At 38.4% G+C, this 25,951-nt stretch overlaps 1 protein-coding gene across 1 annotated transcript in view; it reads left to right on the forward strand.

Moving 5' to 3' along the window:
- LOC115214190 (spindle assembly abnormal protein 6 homolog) overlaps nucleotides 1-25,671 on the forward strand; it is a 53,916-nt gene extending 28,245 nt beyond the window's left edge. Inside the window, exons 8-16 of the mRNA XM_029783290.2 lie at nucleotides 959-1,075; nucleotides 3,606-3,875; nucleotides 5,177-5,320; nucleotides 7,900-8,025; nucleotides 9,523-9,604; nucleotides 11,456-11,595; nucleotides 12,417-12,533; nucleotides 20,655-20,815; nucleotides 24,341-25,671. Coding sequence (XP_029639150.1) covers nucleotides 959-1,075; nucleotides 3,606-3,875; nucleotides 5,177-5,320; nucleotides 7,900-8,025; nucleotides 9,523-9,604; nucleotides 11,456-11,595; nucleotides 12,417-12,533; nucleotides 20,655-20,815; nucleotides 24,341-24,569 — 1,386 coding nt within the window. The 3' untranslated portion in view covers nucleotides 24,570-25,671. The remainder of the gene's footprint in view (nucleotides 1-958; nucleotides 1,076-3,605; nucleotides 3,876-5,176; nucleotides 5,321-7,899; nucleotides 8,026-9,522; nucleotides 9,605-11,455; nucleotides 11,596-12,416; nucleotides 12,534-20,654; nucleotides 20,816-24,340) is intronic.
- Nucleotides 25,672-25,951: the final 280 nt, after the last annotated feature.

A 25,951-nucleotide genomic window follows, 5' to 3' on the forward strand; every position in this document is an offset into this window, starting at 1 on the left:
ACAATTTATGTTCCTAACACTAGCTTATTGATAACTAAGTTATTTTACTAAATTCTGTTATATTTAAAGTAATTAAAAGAAACACAGAACATCTCAAAATAAATGCAGTAATGAAAGGGTTAAAATATTAAAAAATGTCTTGCTTAGTGATAACTAGATCCGTTCACCATTCTGTATGATGTATCATTTTTATGGCTTATTGTTTTTACGACTTGTTTATGACAGTACCAATTAAATCATGAAGTGTTTCATAACCTTTGCATACATTTATGTACAATTATTTATCAAGTTGGTTCTTTGAGAGATAGATCATTGTGTAGGATGTTAGTCTATCATATCTTTTGTCTTTTACTTGTTTCAGTCATTGGACTGTGACCATGCTGGGGCACCACCTTGAAGAATTTTAGTCGAACTTATTAACCTCGGTACTTGTTATTTTTTTGTGAAGCCTTGTGCTAATTCTGTTGGTTTCTTTGTCTCTTTTACGGGGACATGAACAAACCAACATTGGTTGTCAATTAGTGGTGGAGGACAAACACATAAACAAAGATGTACACACACACACAACAGGTTTCTTTCAGTTTCCATCTACCAAATCCACTCACGAGACTTTTGTCATCCCGAGGCTATAGTAGAAGCCATTTGCCCAAAGTGTCATATAGTGGGACTGAACCTGAAACCATGTGTTTGGGAAACAAACTTCTTACCACGCAGCTATACCTGCACCTATCATAGATAACATTTCCAGAAGATTTCATACAACAACAGCCTGAAGTGAGAGCCTTTAAATGGAATGCTCAGTTGTGGACTCAAGCCCTGAAATAGTTTAGATCAGGTCCAAACTTATGACCTCCAACAACCATCTATCTTACTTCTCTGTATCTATTCTATATTCTCCTCTCCAATTATGTGTCTCACTCTCCTTTATTTTATTTATTTATTTATTTTGTGTTTCCAGATAAAGAACAGCTGTCAGTTGAAATTGGAGAATGAACGTAAAGAGCTTGAACAGTCTCATATGAGGATTGTAAAGCAGATGGAGGCAAAATTATTTGAAGCTGAATCCTCCAATAAAGTATGTATGTCTTGGTTTTAAACTTCAAAAAATTCATCTGTTCTCTCAACTATGTAGTTTTCTTGTTATTTCTCAAGCATTTCTTAATCAGGGCTTTCATTGCTTTCTTTAACACTTTAGCATTCAGATTATTCTGTCATGAAGGCACATGGCTCAGTGGTTAGAGCATCGAGCTTACAATCGTGAGGTTGTGAGTTCGAATCCTGGACTGGGCTGCGCGTTGTGTTCTTGAGCAAAACACTTTATTTCACGTTGCTCCTGTTCACTCAGCTGTTGAAATGAGTTGCGACATCACTGGTGCCAAGCTGTATCGGCCTTTGCCTTTCCCTTGGATAACACTGGTGGCATGGAGAGGGGAGGCCGGTATGCATGGGCGACTGTTGGTCTTTTATAAACAACTTTGCCCGGACTTGTGCCTCAGAGGGTAACTTTCTAGGTGCAATCCCATGGTCAGTCATGACCAAAGGGGGTCTCAGCATATTCTGTCAAAAGATATGCTTATTTATTCACATTGTTTTGAATTAATCATGCATTATCTCACAGCTTTGAGAGTTCAGTAATGGGATTGTTTATGTTCAAAATAACATTTTAGGGTAGGTGTGAAATGTTGGATCTGGCCCGATTTAAATGCTAAAAGGTTACTACTACTACTACTACTACCATCACCACCACCACCACCATTACTACTACTACTACTACTACTACTACTACTACTACCACCACCACCACCATTACTACTGCTACTACCACCACCACCACCATTACTACTGCTACTACCACCACCACCACCATTACTACTACTACTACCACCACCACCATTACTACTACTACTACTACTACTACTTCATGCTTGCATGGGTTTGATGGAACTGGTTAAGACAACCCTTGCCTGTTTCTAAGTAATGTTATATTTCCGCATGACCAGACATGTTTTCACAGAAGGTTGGAAATGAAGGACACTGCTTGTATGCCAGTGACACATTTCTTTATCTCTCGCTTCACTGTGTACATGGTGATATATACATGTGTATATACTAGTGATTGTTTATATTTCTCTGTGTATGTGTATGTGGTATGTGTATTTGGACATTATGTTATGTATTCGAATATATAGTCATTATTCATTTTTATGTGAAGATGCGTGGCTTAGTGGTTAGGGTCTTTGGCTCACTATCGTAAGATCATGAGTTCGATTCCCAGTAGTGCATTGTTTCCTTGAGCAAGACACTTTATTTACTTTGCTCCAGTACACTCATCTGGCAAAAATGAGTAGTATCTGTATTTCAAAGGGCCAGCCTTGTCATACTCTGTGTCGTGCTGAATTTCCCTGAGAGTTACGTTAAGGGTACACATATCTGTATGTGTATGGCAGTGAGATGGCAGAAACGTTAGCATGCTGGACGAAATGCTTAGCAGTGTTTCGTCTGCCGTTACGTTCTGAGTTCAAATTCTGCCGAGGTCGACTTTGCCTTTCATCCTTTCGGGGTCAATAAATTAAGTACCAGTTGCGCACTGGGATCGATGTAATGAAAGCATCCGTTCTCTTATTCCCTCTCATGATCCACTATCCTCATCCTCTTGTATGCTCATCTTGTTCTTTGAGAGTTTGCTCTAGCATCCCATCTCTAACTTCCTCTTGTCTCCTACAGCCATACATCTCTATTGCAAGACACCCTTGCTTGTTCCTTTGTCATACTTTAGTCTCTCAGTGCCTGGCTTACAGCCTCTTATCTCCACCTTCCCTGCCTAAATACTTCATCTTAGTCGTGGTAACTTTTTCTTCCTTTTCCTTCTCCATTATTTTCTGTCTTGCAAGTTATATGGCAACGTCATTAGTGCCAGTGGCACGATAAAAGCACCCAGTTATACTCTGTAAAGTGGCTGGTATTAGAAAGGGAATCCAGCAGTAGAAATCATGCTAAAGATGACATTAGAGCTTGCTGCAGCTCAACAGTCACTGGTTCCCTGTGAAACCATCCTACCCTTGCTAGCATGGAAAGCAGGTATTAACTAATCATAAATAAATGACTGAAATAAACAGATTTTGTGACAGGTTTCAGTTCTCAGTTACGATTGTTTCAATTTTGTCTTTACTTTCTTTGCTAACATTCTTGAGAAAGGTATTGATGTTACAGTATTAATTCCCATAAGAATATACTCTTGGATGCTTATCATTGAACAAGATCTCATAATCCAAGACTTCAGTGGTTTATAATCAACATAATATTTCTTTATGTTCATCTTTACCTTATAATATTTTTTACCCTACAATAATATCAAGCCAAGTGAAATCATAGTTGTGGCCAATGCCACTGTCATATAACTTTTGCCAGTGGCATGTAAAATGCACCCATTACTCTTGGAGTGGTTAGTGTTAGGAAGGGCATCCAACTGTAGAAACCTTGCCAAATCAGATTGGAACCTGGTGCAGCTCTCCAGCTCACCATTTTCAGTCAAACTTTCTAATCCATGCCAGCATGGAAAGCAGACACTAAATAATGAAGTTTTTGTTTATCTATTTTTTTTAAAGGAACTACAGGATAGGAAATACAAACTGGAATCTACTCAGCGTGAATTGCGTTCTCATTTGAACTCAGCCGAAGAACAACTGCAGCTTGGTAAAATAGAAATTCAAAATCTACGCAAACAAAATGTATCGATGGATGCAAAACTTCACGAGCAGGAGAAACTCATCAACCAACAAGGTACTCGCATTGCTGTTCTGGAACAGGAATTGAAAGACAAGGAACAAGTGTTGGCTAAGTCTTCTGATCTTTTAGGTTCAGAGCAAGACCAAAAGGTAAGGGAACTGTTCTTTAGAAAACAAACAAAAGTAGTGCATGGAAACAGTTAATTGAATTTATTCCAGGATATCACAGCTTCCTGTTTTTATTGACTCCTTCCCAACTTCCTACCATATTAATGAAAGACAAAATCAGTAATATCATTAACCCTTTCGTTACCAACCCAGCTGAAACCGGCTCTGGCTCTTTAGTAGAAATGTCTTGTTTTCATAAGTTTCGAATTAAAATCTTCCAAATCTTAGTTAAAATTTATGTTCCTAACACTAGCTTAATGATAACTAAGTTATTTTACTAAATTCTCTGTTATATATAAAATTAATTGAAAGAAACACAGAGCATCTCAAAATAAATACGGTAACGAAAGGGTTAATATAAGGCAGCTAACTGGCAGAAATGTTAGTGCACCAGGTGAAATGCTTAACTGTATTTCGTCTGTCTTTACGTTTTAAATGGTGGTGCATCAGCATGGCCGCAGCTCTGAGCTGAAACTACAGGAAAAAAAAAAACTTTGTGAAGGCACATGGCTCAATGGTTAGCGCATTGAACTTACGACTGTGAGGTTGTGAGTTTGATTCCCGGACTGGGCTGCGTGTTGTGTTCTTGAGCAAGGCACTTTATTTCATGTTGCTCCAGCTGTAGAAATGAGTTGCAATGTCACTGATGCCAGGCTGTATCGGCCCCTTTGCCTTTCCCTTGGATAACATCGGTGGCATGGAGAGGAGAGGCTGGCATGCATGGGTGACTGCTGGTCTTCCATAAAAACAACCCTAGGTTGTGTGTTCACTGGTGAGGCGACTTTCCACCCAGACTTGTACCCCAGAGGGGAACCTCTTAGGTGCACCAATGGTCATTCATGACTGACAGAGTTGAGTTTCCAGTTAGTTTGTTACATATTGAATAGTTTACATCCATTTATCCATCATCCTATGATCAAAAAGGTTCCAGTCATGACCATTCCATTTGTTTTTTAAAATAGGATTATCTTCTTGTTTAAGCAAGTAGGATTTGATTTGAAGGAGATTTCACTGTTTGTATTTAGAGGCTTCCTGATTGAATCATAAACACCATTGTAAAACTGATTCATTGGTTTGCAATGTTGAATTTATTCCTTCTTTTAGAAAAACCAATTTGTAATAGACCGCTATCCTTTTTGGTAGGCATTTCTTTTACATTGAATTAACCTTATGGAGACTGGAGTTGAGCATTAGTTGTATGAATCCCGATCTAAAAAAGAGTAGTTTTCTTTCTTTTTTTTTTCTTTTTTGTCCAATTAATAATCTATCTTTTGTAATTTCAGAAAAGATATGAGGAGGAATTTGAATTAAAGCATCGTGAAATTTCAAAGCTGGAAAATAAAGTCAAAGCAATATCTGTAGAAGTAAAGAAAGGCAATGAGATAATCCGTAAACTTCAGTCAGAGAACAAGAACTATCATGCCAAAGTAAGTGTCTTTTACAACTCTAGGAATCCTGGTTAGTCATTTGTCTATGGATTGGGATCTTAGAATTCTTCTAAATCCAAACTTTAGAAAATGCCCTCCTACAGTTTTTACAACCCATAATGGTTTGTTTCTCTGAATTTTTTTGACTGTTTAAATCTTGAACTTCTTAAAGCCAACACTCTGTAATTTAGCTCCATTGTTACCATTGGGTGTAGTTTTTTTAGTGAAAACATGAAAATTAAGTTATGTGTGATATCTATGGGGTACATGATAATCTTGATGATTTTGCTTCCACCTTCCAGACATGTAGCCCTGCTTGGTTGTATAAATAGACTCTTTATTTTGAATATGATACTATACTCTTGTGATGCAAATAAATAGAAATAAATAAGAATACTTTGTAAGGTGTTAGGCATGTGTAGAAATCATCATCATCATCGTTTAGCGTCCGCTTTCCATGCTAGCATGGGTTGGACGGTTCAACTGGGGTCTGGGAAGCCAGAAGGCTGCACCAGGCCCAGTTGGATCTGGCAATGTTTCTACAGCTGGATGCCCTTTCTAACGCCAACTACTCCGTGAGTGTAGTGGGTGCTTTTTACGTGCCAGATGAGGGTAGCAAACGGCCACGATCGGATGGTGCTTTTTACGTGCCACCGGCATGGAGGCCAGGCCAGGCTGGCAACGGCCACATTAAGAGGGTGCTTTTTACGTGCCACCGGCACAAGTCCAGGCCTAATGCAGGTGTTCTATTGTTTTTCTGGACAGAACACTTTATGTCTTGCAAATGAGTCATCTCTCTCCAAAACTATTGACCATGAACAGTGATTTCAGTTATGAAAAATTTAATGGCAAGAGTACACTGGTATATAGAATATAATTATCTGAAATTGCAAGGAGTTAAGAGCAAATGAATAAAACCTCTGCTGCAGAGTCAGATTACTGGCAACTTGATCACACTGGCTTGCTTGATGGGGCTGGGTGGGGTGGTGGTGTGTAGGGGGTCATCTCAGGTTAGTGGTCCTGGAGTCATCATCATGTGTAGAGCTGACCAGGTCCACCAGTGATTTCCATTCCTGGCAGTCTTGTGTTAGCCTCTCTGCATCCTCTAAGGTGACGTGTAGTTTCTGGAGACCTTCCTCAATCATGTCCGGCCATCTGGTGGTGGTGGTGGTGGAGGGGCATCCTCCAAACTTCTTCCAGTCTGCAGCTGCTGCATTGAATGAGAGCAAAGCCCCGGTATTCATCATCATCATCATCATCGTTTAGCTTCCGCTTTCCATGCTAGCATGGGTTGGACGGTCCAACTGGGGTCTGGCAAGCCAGAAGGCTGCACCAGGCCCAGTCTGATCTGGCAGTGTTTCTACAGCTGGATGCCCTTCCTAACACCAACCACTCCGTGAGTGTAGTGGCTGCTTTTTACGTGCCACCGGCACAGGTGCCAGACTCGTCTGGCAAATGGCTACGATCGGATGGTGCTTTTTACGTGCCACCGGCACGGGGGCCAGGCGAGGCTGGCAATGGCTACAAACGGATGGTGCTTTTTACGTGCCACCGGCATGAGGCCAGTCGGGGCGGGCGCTGGCAACGGCCATGTTCGGATGGTTCTCTTACGTGCCACCGGCACTGGTATCACAGCTGCAATTTCTGCTGTTCTAAATACAAATTGTTTACTACACTAGGGCATATGTACTCTAGTTGTAAACTTACCATCATTCTGTGGAGGCCTACACATAGAAGGGAGTTTGCCATGTTCATGTCACAACTACACTCCTATTGAGAACCTACCTCCATCCTTACAACACCTACACTTCTTGGAGGACTTTGTCACAATCTCATGGTACCTGCACACACAGTGGGATTTTGCAACATCCTGATCAATATAAAGTCATTTACTGATATGCTCCAGCTTTTCGCTCTCTAGCATACTATATCTGTCTCTGCTGTTTTTACTACTACTGTTATGGCTTCTGCTCCTTCTAGCTGTCTGGGCTTATGCCACCTCCTCTCATGCCAGTCTACTCATCTTTCTCCTTCTCATTACCCTTGTGTGTCCTGCTGTCTAGGCTTTGTATTAATTACTATACCTGGTCCTTCCTTGCCAGAATATCAGCTCCCTGGAACTTTCTCTTTGCTTATGTCTTCCCTGAAGTGTTAACTAGCAACTGTTCAGGAGAACTATTAATGGCATCAATCTCAATGGTTTCTTAGAGCCTGAATTGCCTATTCCTCCAGATCCTACAAGTAGAAAAACAAAAGCAAAGGCCGTGATAATAACTACTTACAATAAGTAGGCGTTAGAAAGGGCATCCAGCCGTAGAAACACTGCCAGACCAGACTGGGCCTGGCGCAGCCTTCTGGCTTCCCAGACCCCAGTTGAACCGTCCAACCCATGCTAGCATGGAAAACGGACGTTAAACGATGATGATGAATAAATTCAGCCATCAAATCAGTATATCAAGATTTTTTAACTTCATGTTTTACTGTGTGTACCATGAAAACACCAATCCTGCATACTTAGAGGATCTAGTATTTCAGTGAATACATTACATGTAAACTGTGTGTGTGTGTGTGTTTTCCAGGTGAAACTCAGAAGCCAGATAGCTTCAGAACAGGAGAAGGTGATTTCCGAAAAAGATGATTTGATAGAGAATATGCAGGTAGAGTTGAAGACATTGAAAGAGAACTCAAGCAAGAAAGAAGATGAGGTTTGCATTTTTTTCATCATTCACTTTATGAAAGCAAAAGATAATTACATGATGTAATTTTATAATTTCAGTATTTATACACTGGAAGCATATTTATGATTATGTTATGATAGCATGTGTGTGTGTGTGGTTTATTTTCTTAGTATAAATGTGAGAAATGTAACTCAGTAACATAGAGTATATATATATTTATAGCTATGTAGTTAAGAAGGTTGCTTCCTAGTCATGATTTCAGATTCACTCCCAAATGAAGAGAAAACCCTTTGACTATGTTTTCTCCTGTAGTGAGAAACATACTGTAAATCCTCAAGTATCATCCGCATTTTTTCCCAAAAATTTAAAGGTCAAGATCCCTAGTGTGTACTATATACGAGGTTAAAAATGAAGAATATTTTCTAAGCAATGTCCGAGTCTCTATTTGCTGTCCGGCGATGTTTATTCAGACGCATTTTGTGATGTCGGGCGCGAAAATACCTTAAACTAAGCCTGAAAGCAATGAAGTCATAAAAGTATCATCCATATCTTGCAGTAAGCAGCATTTATTAAACGTTATTACTGTTATTTCTTTATTTTCTGCAAACAAAATGCACAAAAAAGCTACACATTTGCATTATGTTATATATACAATAATAATAAAGGACGTCACCGTATACATTTTTACAAACCAAAGACGTTATATAGACCTCCTTGACTCAAGTTAGAGAAGGGGTGCGTATTATATAGAAGGTTTAGGTTTTTCAGAGGTACAGCCCCCTACAAATCCCCTGTGTATTATACTCAAGGGCCGACTATACTCGAGGATTTATGGTGTATCTCACTTCTCTCCTCTCCGAAATCATTGTCCTCAGTGATCTCAATGCTCACAAATTTTCACAGCCTCTCAAACTTGTCTCTCACTGATGCTGCTGCATAGAAACCAAATCTGGTTTAAGTGTCAACGAAAAGTTCTTTGAGGTTACATGGCTGAGAGGTCTTTCAGCTTTTGTGTTTTCCTTCTCTAAATTGCTTTTTGTCTTAGTATTTACCTAGCACTTATTTTAAAGCTTCTTATCACTAATCTGTGTTAGATCCTATGTTCATCATTTATGTGAGAAAATTAAACCTTAGTTCGTTTTTGTATGTGGTTTGCAAGATTCTTTATGTGAATTCGTGTGTTGAAGCATATTTTATTGTGTCTGGGGAGAGTCATTCTCTTTTAGTGCCTTATTAATTTAACGCTTTCACCGGTCTGAGTAAATGAGTGGAAATCAGACCAGTGAGTGTGTTAAATTAATAAGGCATTAAAAGAGAATGGCTCTCCCCAGATACGATAAAACCTTAGTTCTTTACTCCCATCTCGCTGAATTTTTCTGTGTGAAAGTTTCAAGTTTTCTTTACAAAGCAGTTTTAGGGACAAAACAAATAAAAGACTTTTAAATTGGTATTGTTATTGCAAATTTAAATATATTTATATATTCTGGCTAAAACTTTTTTATTGTAATTTTTTTTCTTATTCAGAATGAAAAACTCAAAACTAATTTAGAAAATGTAACGAAAAAGTTAGAAGAATGTAATGAAATGCTGAAAACAAACGAGAATGGTATGTATAGTTTGAATTTGTTTGAAAATTCATATAATTGTCTGTTCAGTTAGGATATGCAATGACTTAGACATGTAAAACATCCAGTATCCTCTATAAAGTGGTTGGCATTAGAAAGGGCATCCAACTGTTGAAACCAAGCCAAAACAGATGACTGGGGCTTGGTGCAGCTCACCAGCTTTGGCCAAACCGTCTAACCCAGGTCAGCATGGAAAACACATTAAATGATGATGATTCTGATGAATACTAATTTACTGTGCATTAATATATATGAGAATACCTGCTCACCACAGCATAATTGTTAATGCTCCCCTCCTAGCTGAAGGGTTTTTTTTGCTTTGCAAGAGCCTTGTGCTGGTGTCACGTATAAAGCACCACAGCTACTGTCACCTAAGAATTACTCATGCCAGTGCCATGTGAAAAGCACCCATGCTGGGCCATGTAAAAGGTACTGAGCACACTCTGTAAAGTAGTTGGCATTAGGAGGGGCATTCAGCCATAGAAACCAAGTCAAAATCAGACTGGAACCTGGCCCACTTCTCCAGTTTGGCAGCTCTGGTCAAACCATGCAACCCATGGCAGCATGGAAAACAGACAGTAAAGGGTGATGATGATGATGATGATGATGATAACATCCATAGGTCTATCAATCTGTTTGTGTGCTAGTTCAACCAATTAACTCTTTAGTGTTGTATATACAACATCTGGTTCTATATGTATGGTGTCATGTATGCCATACATAGGCGGCGAGCTGGCAGAAACGTTAGCGCGCCGGGCGAAATGCTTAGCGGTATTTCGTCTGTCGTTACGTTCTGAGTTCAAATTCTGCCGAGATCGACTTTGCCTTTCATCCTTTCGGGGTCGATAAATAAAGTACCAGTTTCGCATGGGGTCGATGTAATCGACTTAATCCCTTTGTCTGTCCTTGCTTGTCCCCTCTGTGTTTAGCCCCTTGTGGGTAGTAAAGAAATACATACATATTTGTGTGTACAGCATCTGGTGTTGTGTTGGTGTCATTACTGTGTTCATCATCTAGTATTATAAGTGCAATATCTGCTGTTGTATGTTTATCATCTATCATTGTATGTGTATCCTCTGCTGTTGTATATGCACAATCTTTCATTTTGTGTGTATCATATATCATTGTATGTGCATCATCCATTGTTGTGTATGTACCATCTCTGGTGTTGTATGTGCAGTGTCTTTCACTATATGTGCATCATTTATCATTGCGTATGCTTCATCTGTCATTTTATAGTCTCTGGTGTTGTATGTGTATCATCTAGTATCACATGTACAGAATCTGGTGTCGTACATACATCATTTATTGGGTGTATATGTTTATCATCTGGTGTGGTGTGTGTATCATTTAGTATGGTATGTGCATCATCTGATATTATATGCATACCATATGTCATAGTGCATATAACATCTGGCATTGTATGGTGATCATTTATCATTGCATGTGCATCATTCAGTGTTGTGTGTATAGTATCAGGTAGTATTGTATGAAGGTGGCGAGCTGGCAGAATCGTTAGCACGCCGGGCAAAATGCGTAGCCGTATTTCGTCTGCCGTTACATTCTGAGTTCAAATTCCGCCGAGGTCGACTTTGCCTTTCATCCTTTCGGGGTCGATTAAATAAGTACCAGTTACGCACTGGGGTCGATGTGATCGACTTAATCCGTGTGTCTGTCCTTGTTTGTCCCCTCTGTGTTTAGCCCCTTGTGGGTAGTAAAGAAATAGGTAGTATTGTATAGTATGCATCATCTAGTGTTGTATGCAGTATGCAGTGTTTGACATTGTGAAATGATCTATTATGGTAAAACGTTGCCAAAATCTTCTATTCTAGTGATTCAATGGCTCAACAAGCAAGTAAATGAAGTCCAGCTCTCTAGTAGTGGCCGAACAACAACATTTGAAACTAGTCATAACAGCACCCAATCCACTGCAGGCAGTGGAGCCTTCAGAAATCATGTTGCCATGGCTGCAGTAAGTGCAATTTTTTTTATCTTATAATCATTATTATTATTATTATTATTTCTTTTTTCATTTTTAAATATGCCTCAGATCCCTTGAATTGGGTTGTCATGGATTTCCTGTCGCTCAATTTTTATTGATATTTAAGGGTACACATTAGTAGAGAGGCCATTAGATCAAATGTGCATGGATATTATAGTGGTTCTAAGGTGGTGAGCTGGTGGAATCATTAGCACACTGGGAAAATGCTTAGCAGCATTTCATCTGTCTTTATGTTCTGAGTTCAAATTCCACCTAGGTCGACTTTGCCTTTCATTCTTTCAGGGTCTACTTTGCCTTTCATCCTTTCGGGGTTGGTAACATAGGTACCAGTCAAATACTAGGGTTGATGTAATTGGCTTAACCCTTGCTCAGAACGTGCTGGCCTTGTGCCAAAATTTTGAAATCAGTATCATAGTGGGTTGTAAAGCGAAACATGATTGAAGCAGGTTACCAAAAGTAAGCTGTTTTATCAAAGTCTTCTGCTTTTTTTTTGTCAGGTAAACATTTAGGACAGATCTATCTAACAAAGAAAGTCACCCCAAGAACATAGACATTAAATGAAAAGTTATCCCAGTGTTCTACTGGTAACTATGTACACTATAGTATTTATATATTGTTAGATAGACTTTTCAGATGTGTGTTAAATGTGTCTGTCTAGGTATTCAGCATAGTACTAGTAATGAGGTTCAACCTGTAAATTGACACCCTATAAACCAGCTGCCTCTCTTTGTTATCTTATGAAAAGCTTATGATATTAATTTGAATATCTTTATTCTGTTTCATTATTTCAGCCAGGATTTCTGCCTTCCAATTTGAATCCGTCCTCAAGATATCCAACCCAGGACGTCAACAACATAGCATCTCAAGTACATTTAACCAAAAGCCAAAATATCAGTTCAAAACCTCAGGTATTAAACAGCTTGATATTCTTTCTCCGTAACTCATGTCCTGGTTTCTGCTGTTTCCACTGTGGCCATACTGAGGTACTGCCAACAATGAAATATAATTTGCAATATCTAATCAGTGGTTTGAGGCAGTGAGTGGGCAGAATTATTAACCTGCCGGGTAAAATGCTCAGTGGCATTTTGTCCGTCTTTATATTCTGAGTTCAAATTCTGCCAAGGTTGACTTTGTCTTTTATCCTTTGTGGGCTGATAAAATAAGTATCAGTGGAGTACCCACTCCACTGAAATTACTGGCCTTGTGCCAAAATCTGAAAGCAGTGTCATAGTGGGTGTTACTGTTCAACCTAGGTCAGCTTTGATTGAGTAAATTTGTTATCTATGACATTCTAGCTTTTATCATAATTTTTTTCAGGTATTCTACAACTTGGGCTACATTATTCAGTATCTCTTACTTCTTTTCTCAAGATGGTAGCTTGTGAGTTGGGGTGATTTTAGCTGCTATTTCTCCCAGAGACTTCCTTGTTGATTGGATGTTTGTAACTATTTTCATTCAGTTATTTTGTTTTTGGAATGGATGAGACAGTGCATGCAAACTTATACATTGCAAGTCATCCTTTCTATCTTGTATTGTTTGGACACCATATTTTCTTTTACTGAAGATGAATTTTTAAATCAAATTTCTGATTAGAATCTAATCAACTCCTGTGTCTGTCAACTTGCCAGTTTAATACTGGGAGTCAATGTAATTGAATTAGATTGATCCTGCTGGTGGTGTAAAACATTTGTGATGGTGCCACGTAAAAGTGCCTGTGTGGTACCATGTAAAAGCATCTGTGTGGTGCCACATAATAGCACTCTTGTGTTGTCATGCGACTCCAAGTAAAAGTGCTTGTGCGGTGTCACGTAAAAGCATCTGTGTGGTGCAACGTAAAAGCACCCGTGTGCTTTTGTTTTCTTCAGTTTTTTTTTTTTTGAAGAGTTTCAAATGGAGTCAATGGAGCTTCAGTATGATATTTGACTGAAGCAGGAACATACAGAAGCTGGATGGAGATTACAGATCTCTACAAGTTTCTTTCATATAAAAATTTCCAACGCGGGAGTGGCTGTGCGGTAAGTAGCTTGCTAACCTACCACATGGTTCCGGGTTCAGTCCCACTGCGTGGCATCTTGGGCAAGTGTCTTCTGCTATAGCCCCGGGCCAACCAATGCCTTGTGAGTGGATTTGGTAGACGGAAACTGAAAGAAGCCCGTCATATATATGTATATATATATATATATATATATATATATATTATATATATATATATATATATATGTATGTGTGTGTGTTTGTGTGTCTGTGTTTGTCCCCTTAGCATTGCTTGACAACCAATGCTGGTGTGTTTACGTCCCCGTCACTTAGCGGTTCGGCAAAAGAGACCGATAGAATAAGTACTGGGCTTACAAAGAATAAGTCCCGGGGTCGATCTGCTCGACTAAAGGCGGTGCTCCAGCATGGCCGCAGTCAAATGACTGAAACAAGTAAAAGAGTAAAGAAAATGGATAAATTACCCGACATTTACACTGTAATAAAATTTGCATGTCTTGAATATCTGGTCACTCCAAAGCATTACCAAAGATCATCTTCAACCTGAACCAACTGGAGTTAGCACCCACTACACTCTCAGAGTGGTTGGCATTAGGAAGGGCATCCAACTGTAGAAACTCTGCCCGATCAGGTTGGAGCCTGGTGCAGCCATCTGGTTCACCAGTCCTCAGTTAAATCTTCCAACCCATGCTAGCATGGAAAGCGGACGTTAAATGATGATGATGATATATACATTCATATATATATATATATACATACACTCAGCTGGTCGGTTGGTGTTAGGAAGAGCATCCGGTCGTAAAACAGATACAGACGTCTGGTGCAGGCACCTGCTTGGCCAGCTCCTCTCACATCTGTCCGACCCATGCCAGCACGGAAGGCAGACATTAAACGATGATGATGATGACCTTTGTGTATGCATCCTCAATTCCACCACTTAACAAGCAGGGGTTGTTTTGTTTACATCCACATAACTTAGTGGCTTGACAAAAGACTAAGGGAATCAGAAGCAGAAGAGAAAAAAACAGAAAAAAAAGAAATTAGTACACGGGTCAATTTGTTCAACTAAACTGTTCAAGATGGTACCCTAGTACAGTCACAATCCAATGAGTTAATTATAAGATATTTATATATATATAAGACCCGGCAGGACAAGTGAGTCCATCCCGTGTCCCTTGCCAGGGATGTAGCCAGCCCACTTATGCGCATGCCTTTCCTTCCTAGGACACACGAAGACCTGTTGAGGCAAGCGAAGTCGAAATCAAATTTGAAATCGAACCTCATCCGACGACAGGCACCCATGCCAACCTCCCTTCATTGGACACTAAACTCTGCTAAACTCTGCTTGTGAAGACCTGTTGGGGCAAGTGAAATCGGAATCGAAATTGAACCAATCCTATGACTGGCACCCGGCAGTTGCCAGGGCCGCTGTGCAGGTGGCAAGTAAAGAAACACCGTTTCGACCCTGTGCTTGAGGAGATCCATTGAGTCAAGTACACCAACATAAAAAATCAATGGAAACTGCAGTTGTGATCCCTGTGCCAGTGGCACGTAAAAAGCACCATCCGAATGTAGCCGATGCCAGCGCCGCCGTGCCAGTGGCATGTAAAAAGCACCATCCAAGCGCCAGCCAGACTGACTTCCATGCCGGTGGCACGTAAAAAGCACCATCCGAATGTGGCCAATGCCAGCGCTGCCTTGACTGGCTTCCGTGCCGGTGGCACGTAAAAAGCACCAATCCGATCGTAGCTGTTGCCAGCCTCGCCTGGCACTCGTGCTGGTGGCACGTAAAAAGCACCCACTGCACTCAAGGAGTGGTTGGCGTTAGGAAGGGCATCCAGCTGTAGAAACACTGCCAGATCAGACTGGAGCCTAGTGCAGCCTTCTGCATTCCCAGATCCCCGGTCGAACCATCCAACCCATGCTAGCATGGAGAACAGACATTAAATGATGATGATGACGATGATGATATATATATATATATATATATATATATTATATATATATATATTATATATATATAAAGACCCCAAAAAAATTTGACTAGCCAAACTAGCTATTGATCATAAAACAGACAGGAAAATAATGAATAAACAAACACTCAACACTCAGGAACTTAGCTAACCAAATGTAAATAATATGTGGAGATAATTAATAGAAGAGCAAGTTTGTTTTTAGAGAAGTAGATAATTAATAACATGGTAAATATAAAGCCAATGTTTAGGCATGAAATTTAGAAAACAGCGATGTGTAAACAAGGGGCATCATTGAAATGTATTAATTAGCCTATATATATATGGCATTATCAATGTTTCTCGACAAAAATGCTCAAAGGTTGTTTGAAAACATGAGCATTGAACACCATTTTTGCTTCTTAAGTATTACCATCATTAATGATTAACAGTACCATTACTTATTCTCTTACCCACCACCACCAACTGCCATTATTTATTTTTCTACTGTCATCATCAAATACCAGCCATTATCAGCATCATTATCTAAAACAACTACCACTATTATCACCATAACCACCACCACCACCACCACCACTATTACTATTATTATTATTATTATTATTATTATTATTATTATTGTTATTGTTATGATGATGATGATTGTTATTATTATTATTATTAAAGGTGGCAAGTTGGCAGAATCGTTAGTATGCTGGATGAAATGCTTAGCAGTATTTTGCCCATCACTACATTCTGCGTTCAAATTCTGCTGAGGTCGAGTTTGCCTTTCATCCTTTTGGGGTCGATAAAATTAGTACCAGTTGAACACTGGGGTTGCTGTAATCGACTCATCCCCTCCTTCAAAACTGCCGCCGTTGTAGCAAAATTTGAAACCATTATAATTATTATCATCTTTATTATAATTATAATTATTATTATTATTATTATTATTATTATTATTATTATGCAAGGCAGCAAGCTGGCAGAATTGTTAGCATGCAGGGCAAATTCCTTCATGGCATTTCATCCATCTATACATTCTGAGTTCAAATTCTGCCAGAGCCCACTTTGCCTTTCATTCATCTTTCTGGGGTCAATAAAATAAGTACTAGTTGAACACTGCGATCAATATACCTGACTGGCTCCCTGCCCCGAACTTGCTGGCCTTGTGCCAAAATTTCAAACCCACCCACCACAACAAAATTGATATTTGAAAACCAAGGTGCCACATTAAAAAAATGGCATTGATGTGGGTGCTGGTGCCACATAAAAAGCACCCAGTATGGCCTGTAAAGTTGTTGGTGTTTGGAAGGGCATCTAGCTGTGGAAACCAAGCCAAGACAGACAGACTGTGGAACCTGGTGCAGCCCCTGGCCTTGCCAGCTCATGTCAAGCATTCCAACCCATGCCAGCATAGAATAATGGCTATTAAATGTTGATGATGATGATGATGTTGATGGTGGTGGTGGTGATGATGATGATTAGGAGGAGGATGAGGAATATATATATGTGTGTATATATATATAACGGGAAGGTTTACGAAAATAAACAAAAGGCGAAGGCAGGTGGAGTACAAACAAACAAATGTACGAAACTTAATAAATGGTGACACAAAAAGGTTGACATCTATTACGGGCGCCCAATTTTTTAAAGGGTTGTGGTCACGTTTGAGGCCTATTTAAAAGGAAAACGTAAGCAAATTTCAAGTTCAAGGTAAACTTGACATTGAAAGCAGACCAGTGTCAGAAAATACTCTCTCTCTCTCTCTCTCTCTCACTCACACACACACACACAAAATTCATTCAGAAGGCATTGGTTGGCCTCAATCTTTACATCAGATTTAAGTGGAAGAAGCTATAAAGCCATCCAGTTGACTGAACCAATTGCTAACAATTGCTGTGTGGTTACGAAGCCCACTTTGGAATCATGCAGTTTCTGGTTCAGTCTCACTACATGATACCTTGGGTAAGTGTCCTCAGCTATGACCCAGGTCAACCAATGCCTTTTGAGTGAATTTGGTAGATGGAAACTATGTGGAAGCCTGTTGTATACATACGTACATGTGTATACATATCATTCATTGTTTAGCGTCCGTTTTCCATGCTGGCATGGGTTGGATGGTTCAACTGGGGTCTGGGAAGCCAGAAGGCTGCACCAGGCCCAGTCTGATCTGGCAATGTTTCTATGGCTGGATGCCCTTCCTAATGCCAACCACTCCATGAGTGTAGTGGGTGCTTTTTATGTGCCACCGGCACAGGTGTCAGACAAGGCTGGCAAACGGCCACGATTGGATGGTGCTTTTTATGTGCCACCGGCACGGAGGTCATATATATATATATATATATATATATATACTACAAAATTATAAAATGGAGAAACATACTTAAATCAATCAAATATCAACCATCAGATGATACCCAATCAATATATGTGTAGTATTATGAGTGTCTATGCACACGTTTTTATATTTTATATTTTTATATTTATATGTATAAAAAAAATTTTTTTCACACTTATAATAAATTAAATTCTCTGAAGAGGCCGTGGGGCATCCTTGTTAATGTCTCATTTATACCTGCCTTATATGGCTTATAGGTTAAATGAGGCATGCTTGCCCTTACAGCCGAAACAGCTGTCAGATATGATATAATTATATATTATATTTTATATTTTATATGTCTATTTCATTGTCTAATTATATTTACTATATATTTTGTATAATGCCTTTACTGTTATGTAATGGTGTAATAAAGTATTGATTGGGTATCATCTGATGGTTGATATTTGATTGATTTAAGTATGTTTCTCCATTTTCTAATTTTGTAGTATTAATTTACGGTAATGTTTTTACCTTTGCCCACATAATACAGTAGATGAATTAATTGCATGGCAATTTTTAACATTTATGTATTAGTATTGTTGGGTACCTCTCTAGCAGTATATTGGATATATGTTATCCCATGGTGGGTTGAATTTTCAACCCCCATCTCATTATATATATATATATATATATATATATATATATATATATATATATACACACACATGTATATGTGTGATGCCACATAAAAGCACCCAGCACACTCTGTTAAGTGGTTGGCATTAGGAAGGGCATCCACCCATAGAAACCATGTCAAATCAGACTGGAGTATGGTGCAGCTCCTCAGTGTGCCAACTCTGGTCAAACTGTCCAACCCATGCCTTCATGGGCAATGGTTATTAAATGATGATGATTATGATGATACACCCACACACACATCTCTTTGTGTGTGTGTCTCTGTGTTAGTCTTTCTCCTCCTCACTACTTGACAACTGATGTTGGTTTGTTTACATCCCCCATAATTTAGCTGTTTGGCATAAGAGGTTGATAGAATAAGTACCAAACTTCAAAGATAAATTACCAGGATCGATATGTCCGACTGTTACATATCAAGGTAATGCTCCAGCATTGGCACAGTCTAATGACCAAAACAAGTAAAAGATAAAAGATATTTGGTGAAATCGTTGTATAAAAAAAAGTGGTTGTATAATAAATAATTGTATAAAAAAAATTGTATGAAAATAAAGCTGGTCATCTAGTCCTTTGATCATGAGTTCAAATGATGATGATGATGAATAATAATGATAGGTGCAGGAGTGACTGTGTGGTAAGAGGTGGCGAGCTGGCAGAAACGTTAGCACGCCGGGCAAAATGCTTAGCGGTATTTCATCTGCCATTACGTTCTGAGTTCAAATTCCGCCGAGGTCAACTTTGCCTTTCATCCTTTCGGGGTCGATAAATTAAGTACCAGTTATGCACTGGTTCGATATAATCAACTTAATCCCTTTGTCTGTCCTTGTTTGTCCCCTCTATCTTTAGCCCTTTGTGGGCAATAAAGAAAGAAGAAGCTTGCTTCCCAACCATTTTTCTGGGTTCAGTCCCACTGCATGACACCTTGGGCAAGTGTCTTCTACTATAGCCTCGGGCTAACCAAAGCCTTGTGAGTGGATTTGATACACGGAAACTGAAAGAAGCCTGTTGTGTATATACATGTATGTATATATTTTTGTGTTTGTGTCTGTGTTTGTCCCACCACCATTGCTTGACAACCAATGTTGGTGTGTTTATGTCCCCGTAACCTAGTGATTCTGCAAAAGACACTGATTGAATAAGTATTAGGCTTACAAAGAATAAGTTCTGGGGCTGATTTGTTTGAAGAAAAGCAGTGAACCAGCATGGCCACAGTCAAATGACTGAAACAAGTAAAAGAATAAAAGAATAATCATTTCTACTATAGGCACAAGGCCTGAAATTTGGTAGGTGTGGGGCTAGTCGATTACATTGACCCCAAATTTTAACTAATACACATCCTGTTGTCCACAAAAAGATGACAAGTACAGTTGACCTTGGTGGAATTTGAACACAGAACATAAAGACAGATGAAATGCCTCTAAGTATTTTGTCTAACATGCTAACAATTCTGCCATCTCACCACCTTAGTAATGATGATAATAATAATGATAACGGTTTCAAATTTTGGCACAAGGCCAGCAAATTTAGAGAGGTAGGTAAGTTGATTACATTAAGCCTGTGCTCAACTGGTACTTATTTTATCAACCCTACAAAAGGATGAAAGGTAGAGTCGATCCTTGCAGCATTCGAACCCAGAACATAAATTAAAAGAAATACTGCTAGGCACTTTCCCAGCATTTTAGCAATTCTGCCAGTTTGCCACCTTCAATAATAATAATAATAATAATAATAATAATAATAATAATAATAATAATAATAATAATAATAATACCACCAACAGCAATAACAATAATAATCATAATAATAATAATACCAACAACAATAACAATAATAATCATCATCATCCTATCTATAATAGGCGAAAGGCCTGAAATTTTGAAGGAAAGGGCTAGTCAATTACATTGACCCCAGTGCTTGACTGGTCCTTATTTTATTGATCTTAAAAGGATGAAAGGCAAAGTTATTGAAAAAGTTTTACTTGAATTTATGTTGACATAAACTAGAAAGTGTTGCTTACATTAAGCTTTAAATGTTCAGTCGTTGATCTATCTTTTTTTTTTTTTCTTTAGGTTCAGTATAATGGCATAGCCTCTCGGAGATTAAATATTGCACAGCCTCCCCAAAACAGAATCATATCACCAATTGCGGAAGATTGTAGACCTCCTTGCCAGCCAGGAGCTCTCATTGAGGAAAGCTCTCCAATTTTGGCTTCATCAAGAGAACCAGAAAAGTATGTTTGTGAATTTTATCATTTCAGTTAGAATTTCAGATAATTCTATGTATTTGGAAATATATGTATGCATATACACACACACACACTTGTCTGTGTGTATATATATATATATAATATATATATATATATATAATATATAATATTTAATAATTAGGGTTCAGCAAAGATTTGCTTTGCCACATACCGAAGTTTAGAAATAGCAGCCAAAAAACCTTAGCTATTTCTTCTACGAATTCCGAAACGCGCGTCCATGGATGACCAGATATTGATTGATTTTCGTTGCTTTCCTCTCTGCCTGTGTGAATTGTTTTCAAGTATTTTGGTTTCTCTGAGAGTCCCTTTTTAAAGTAGAAGAAATAGCTAAGGTTTTTTTGGCTGCTATTTCTAAACTTCGGTATATGGTAAAGCAAATCTTTGCTGAACCCTAATTATTAAGTATTACTTAAGTTTACCGTGAAATGGTCCTTTTTTCATGCCGAATTCTACTTGGTGAAATTATTGATTAATTCTTAATTAATTAATTTTACCCTTTGTTATTATATATATATATATATATAAGAGAGGGTGGGGAAGCAAATTGTTTATATTACAACCAGTAACCTGACATAAAATATAATTTTAACACAAGTTTATAGGGGTATTCAATATGTCTGCCTTCATTGTCCACTGCAACCTTTGCATGCCACCTGAAGGCATCACAACTCTTCAAGATGAAGTACTCAGACATGTTGCCCCACTCTTCCCTCAAGATTTGCGTAAAATGATCAAGACTCGTATGCGAAATTCTGTTGGTAGAGTGCTCCAATTTGTCCCGTATTGCATAGTTCAGGGAGTTCAAGTCTGGGCTGAAAGAAAGCTAGAAGTTGGCAGGCCAAAAGTTGGTGAAGTTCTCTTCACAGAATTTCTGCACTTTTTTCACCGTATCAACAGGATAATCATCTTGGGTCTACACATAATTACCGTTGGGATTGTTAGACTTAAGCCAAAGCATAACCTTATACCACAGGACTTCAGCTCCCACCTTTTCCCCAGACTTGAAAAAATGGATAGGCATCTTTTTTTTTCTGTCAGACGCCGTGACTCCCAGTATCATAACATGAACTGGGGGCTTGGTCTTTAAAGATGCCCTTTACTTCCAAAGGTGACCTAGCAATGTATCGATCATTGCAACATTTTAAAACAGCATCAACGGTAAAGATACTTTCATCTGAAAAGATTTCGATGGTTTGTCCATTGTGCTTCAGGTATCATAACACTTTTTTGGTTCTTTCTTGCCTTTTGGCCTTCATTGGGGTGCTCACGTATGACTCCAAATGTAAATCAGTATGTACAGCATTTCTGATGGTCTTTGGATCAACCTTCATGTCCATGGACAGTTTTCTGATGGATGTTGTTGGGTCTTTCGAAATTTTTGGCTCTGAGAGATTTAAGAAATGCATTATCCCTTTTTTATTTATGTCTTCACTTCCTTGCTTTCTCTTGATGCCTCCAATATCCAACAGTGGTCACAGAGACCCCAACAGTCTGAGCAATATGTCTAATTGCAACCCTGGCACGAAGCAAATCTTAAGTTAAGTTAAGTTAATTTTTTGGCTCAAAAAGCAAAAAGCAAGGCCATGTAGGGGGACATGGAGCTATGTACAGGGTGATGTTCATGCAAAGAGTTCAGGCCATTTGTGGTCAAGGGAGACTGAACCGAGCGGTCATTGGCATCTTCACTATCTCGTCCGGCAGCTTATTCCACGGATCCGCAACCCAGATGGAGAAAGCCCCTCTCCTTCGATTGAGATGAAATCGTCGCAAATAGAGCTTTTCGGAGTGACCCCGCAGCCGACGTTTTGGAGCAGGAGTGAAGAACAGCTCTTTCGAGAGGTTACATTTTCCGCTTATGATGTTGTGAGCAAGAATGAGATCACGGCAGCGGCGTTTTTCTAGAGAATAAAGGTCGAGCGTCTTCAGCCTTTCTTCATAAGACAAATGCTTGAGACCAAGAACCATGCGGGTAGCCAGCAATGCTTTGTCTCTTGGCTTCTTAAGTGGACATGTTAGATCGTATGACTGGAACTTCTGCTTAAATTAACTCTATATACATCCACCCTGAAATAGAAAACAATATTTTAGTATTTACGCTCAGGAATGTATGAAAAATAAAGCTTCCAAAATATTCCAAGTTTTGCTTCCCCACCCTGTATGTACACACAGACACACACACATTTTTAAGCAAGGTTATATTTCCCCATGGTGATATTTTCTCATGGAATATTGGAAATGAATGACACTGCTTGATGGCAGTGACAATCCTTTTACAGCTATCATATAATGTATGTATGAATGACAGGCTTCTTTCAGCTTCCATCTACCAAATTCACTCCGGTTTTAGTTGGCCCTGGGCTATAGGAGAAGACACTTTTGCACTAGATGCCATGCTGTGGGACAAAACCTGGAACCATGTAGCTGGGAAGGAAACAGCCTTCCTGTGCCTAGTCTATATATATAGGTACAAGCATGGCTGTGTGGTTAAGAAGTTTGCTTTCCAACCATGTAGTTTCAGGTTCATTTCAGCTGTGTGGCTTTATTGGCTGGTGTTTTCTACTGCAGCTGTTGCATGTATATAGTCTTCATGTCTTGATCTCACATGATTATTTTAAATAAATGTGATTCAGTTCTGGTATTCTATGAAGACATTTTTGGTTTCGGAGAAATATTTCTTTACTTGGAAACCGGTAAGGGTTGGCAACAAGAAGGGCATCCAGAAGAAGGCGGTGAGCTGGCAGAAACGTTAGCACGCCAGGCGAAATGCTTAACCCTTTAGTGTTTAAACCGGCTATATCCGGCCCAAATATTCTATATGTTTTATATTCAAACTGGCCATATCTAGCCTTTCACACCTAACCTACAATGCCATTCTAAAAATAAACAATCACATCATTGAAACCTCAAAGCTATAAGATAATGCTTGATGAATTCAAAACAATTTGAATAAAAAATATATTACATTTAACAGTGTAATCTGAATACTAAAGGGTTAATAGTTTTTCGTCTGCCGCTACGTTCTGAGTTCAAATTCCGCCGAGGTCGGCTTAGCCTTTCATCCTTTCAGGGTCGATTAAATAAGTACCAGTTACGTACTGGAGTCGTTATAATCGACTTAATCCATATGCCTGTCCTTGTTTGTCCCCTCTATGTTTAGCCCCTTGTGGGCAATAAAGAAATGAGAAGGGCATCCAGCTATAGAAAATCTGCCTCAATAAACTTTGCCTGACCCATGCAAGCCTGGAAATGTGGATGTTAAAATGATGATGATGATGATGATGTGTGCATGTAAGTGTTTTTTCCTCCATTGATGTAAACAGTATCATTCTTTGCAATCCTCTGTAGAAACATCTCTGGCTTTGGAGTTATTCATTGTTGAAAGACTAGGAGAAATATTTGTTTCCTTGAAAATATTGCTGAAATCGCACTCTACTGTCTCACTGATATGACATATTTAAACTTGTTTTTGCCTTTATTTTCTTTCCCTAGGGACATAATCCATAATGGTCATATATCTTCCAAAGGAAATGAAGCAGATCCTCATCAAAATCCAGTTAAATCCACAGTTGGGATACCTCCAAACAAGAACCATTCAGTGCCTTCCCTTCCAATTCCCATCCTGACATCATCCAGGTTACCTGCACATCTTAACATAAATCGTCCTATCCAGCCACCATTGGCCTCTTCTTATTTCCCTCTTAAAACAAAACCGTCTTGACAGTTAAAACTATTTTATTACTTAATCAATAAGCTGGTACTAAAAAAATCACAACTTTGTGTCGTGTATGCGTTTTTGTGTGGGAGCATGTGTGTAAGTGTGTGTGAGTGAATGTGTGTATGTGTTAGTATCAGAATGGTGCCAAATATTGCAGCTGAGATTTGTTTCTTCTATCTGTTATTGAGAAGATTTCTTTTTTTTTGCTGCCTCTTTTGTTATTTGTTTTCTTTTTTTTTTAAAATCTCATCTTAACTAGAAAGGGAAGACAAGTATTCAAAAATGGTGAAAAAGAAAAGAAGAAAAATGTTATATTTTATCAAATAAGTTATCGTTTATTGAAAAAAAAAATAGAAGGTATATTTGCTTTTGTTGATGGAAATCTTGTTAAAAGACACGAACAGAGTTAGTTGTGTAAATGTAGTCACTACAGCAGCCTCTGCTACCATATGTAGAGTTTGTTTGCTTCCATCTAATGTCAGCATGTTGTGCTCTCTGCTGACATTGTAACTTATGGTTCATTTTTTTGCTTTTTTTTGCCTTCCCTTAAATTGACAATTATTGGAGATGTTTTTTTCGTCTTAGAGATTGTTTGAAAATGTAAGAAAAATAGAAGTAAAAAAAAACATGTAATCCTTTTTATTGTATATAAACATTTTTTCTTTGTTACTTTAAACTTTGTAAATATAATTTATTTTTTTATGTTAAATATAGAAATTTTAAAGACAAGAATGTAAAAATAAATGAAATGTTTATATATACACACACACACTGTGTACCTAATTTTTTAATTATCACAATTTCCTGTTGCTTACCCTCTCTTCTCATATTCTGTAACTCTATCTTCTAATGCAACACGTGGCCTTTTATACATTGTATTTTTATTATTCAATGCCTACCCATCAATTTATTACTGCAGTTAGTTTAGTCATGAATTTGTTAGCCTGAAATTAAATATTTAATTTTTTAAAAATCCTTTTTCTAGAAAAAACCATTTTTTTTTTTCTATTGACATTCTTAATGACTTACAACAACTATTTTTGTATATTTCTTGTCATTATTTCCTTCTGTTGAATCAATAAAACGTTAACATCTCCCTCTGTTATCAGTATTTGTTTTTACTGTGTCCAGTTTATTTTTGAATGAACATATTTTTTAATAGCTGTTGATATTGTTTAGCCTCATGTTAACCTTGGTTGAACAATCATATGATAAAAAAATTTTAGCTATGTCTAACTTGTCTTTTCAGATAAAATTTATCTTGGAGTATTTTATCCAATATGCGGTTTCCTTTCATTGTTTTTTTTTAAGAAGTAGAGTGTGATTTTGAAGGGTAACACCATGTAACAAAGTTTTAATGTTTTTTGTCTTTGGTCAGTATGGGT

This window comes from Octopus sinensis, linkage group LG7 (assembly GCF_006345805.1).
Source record: "Octopus sinensis linkage group LG7, ASM634580v1, whole genome shotgun sequence".
In the NCBI taxonomy this organism is placed as follows: Eukaryota; Metazoa; Mollusca; class Cephalopoda; order Octopoda; family Octopodidae; genus Octopus; species Octopus sinensis.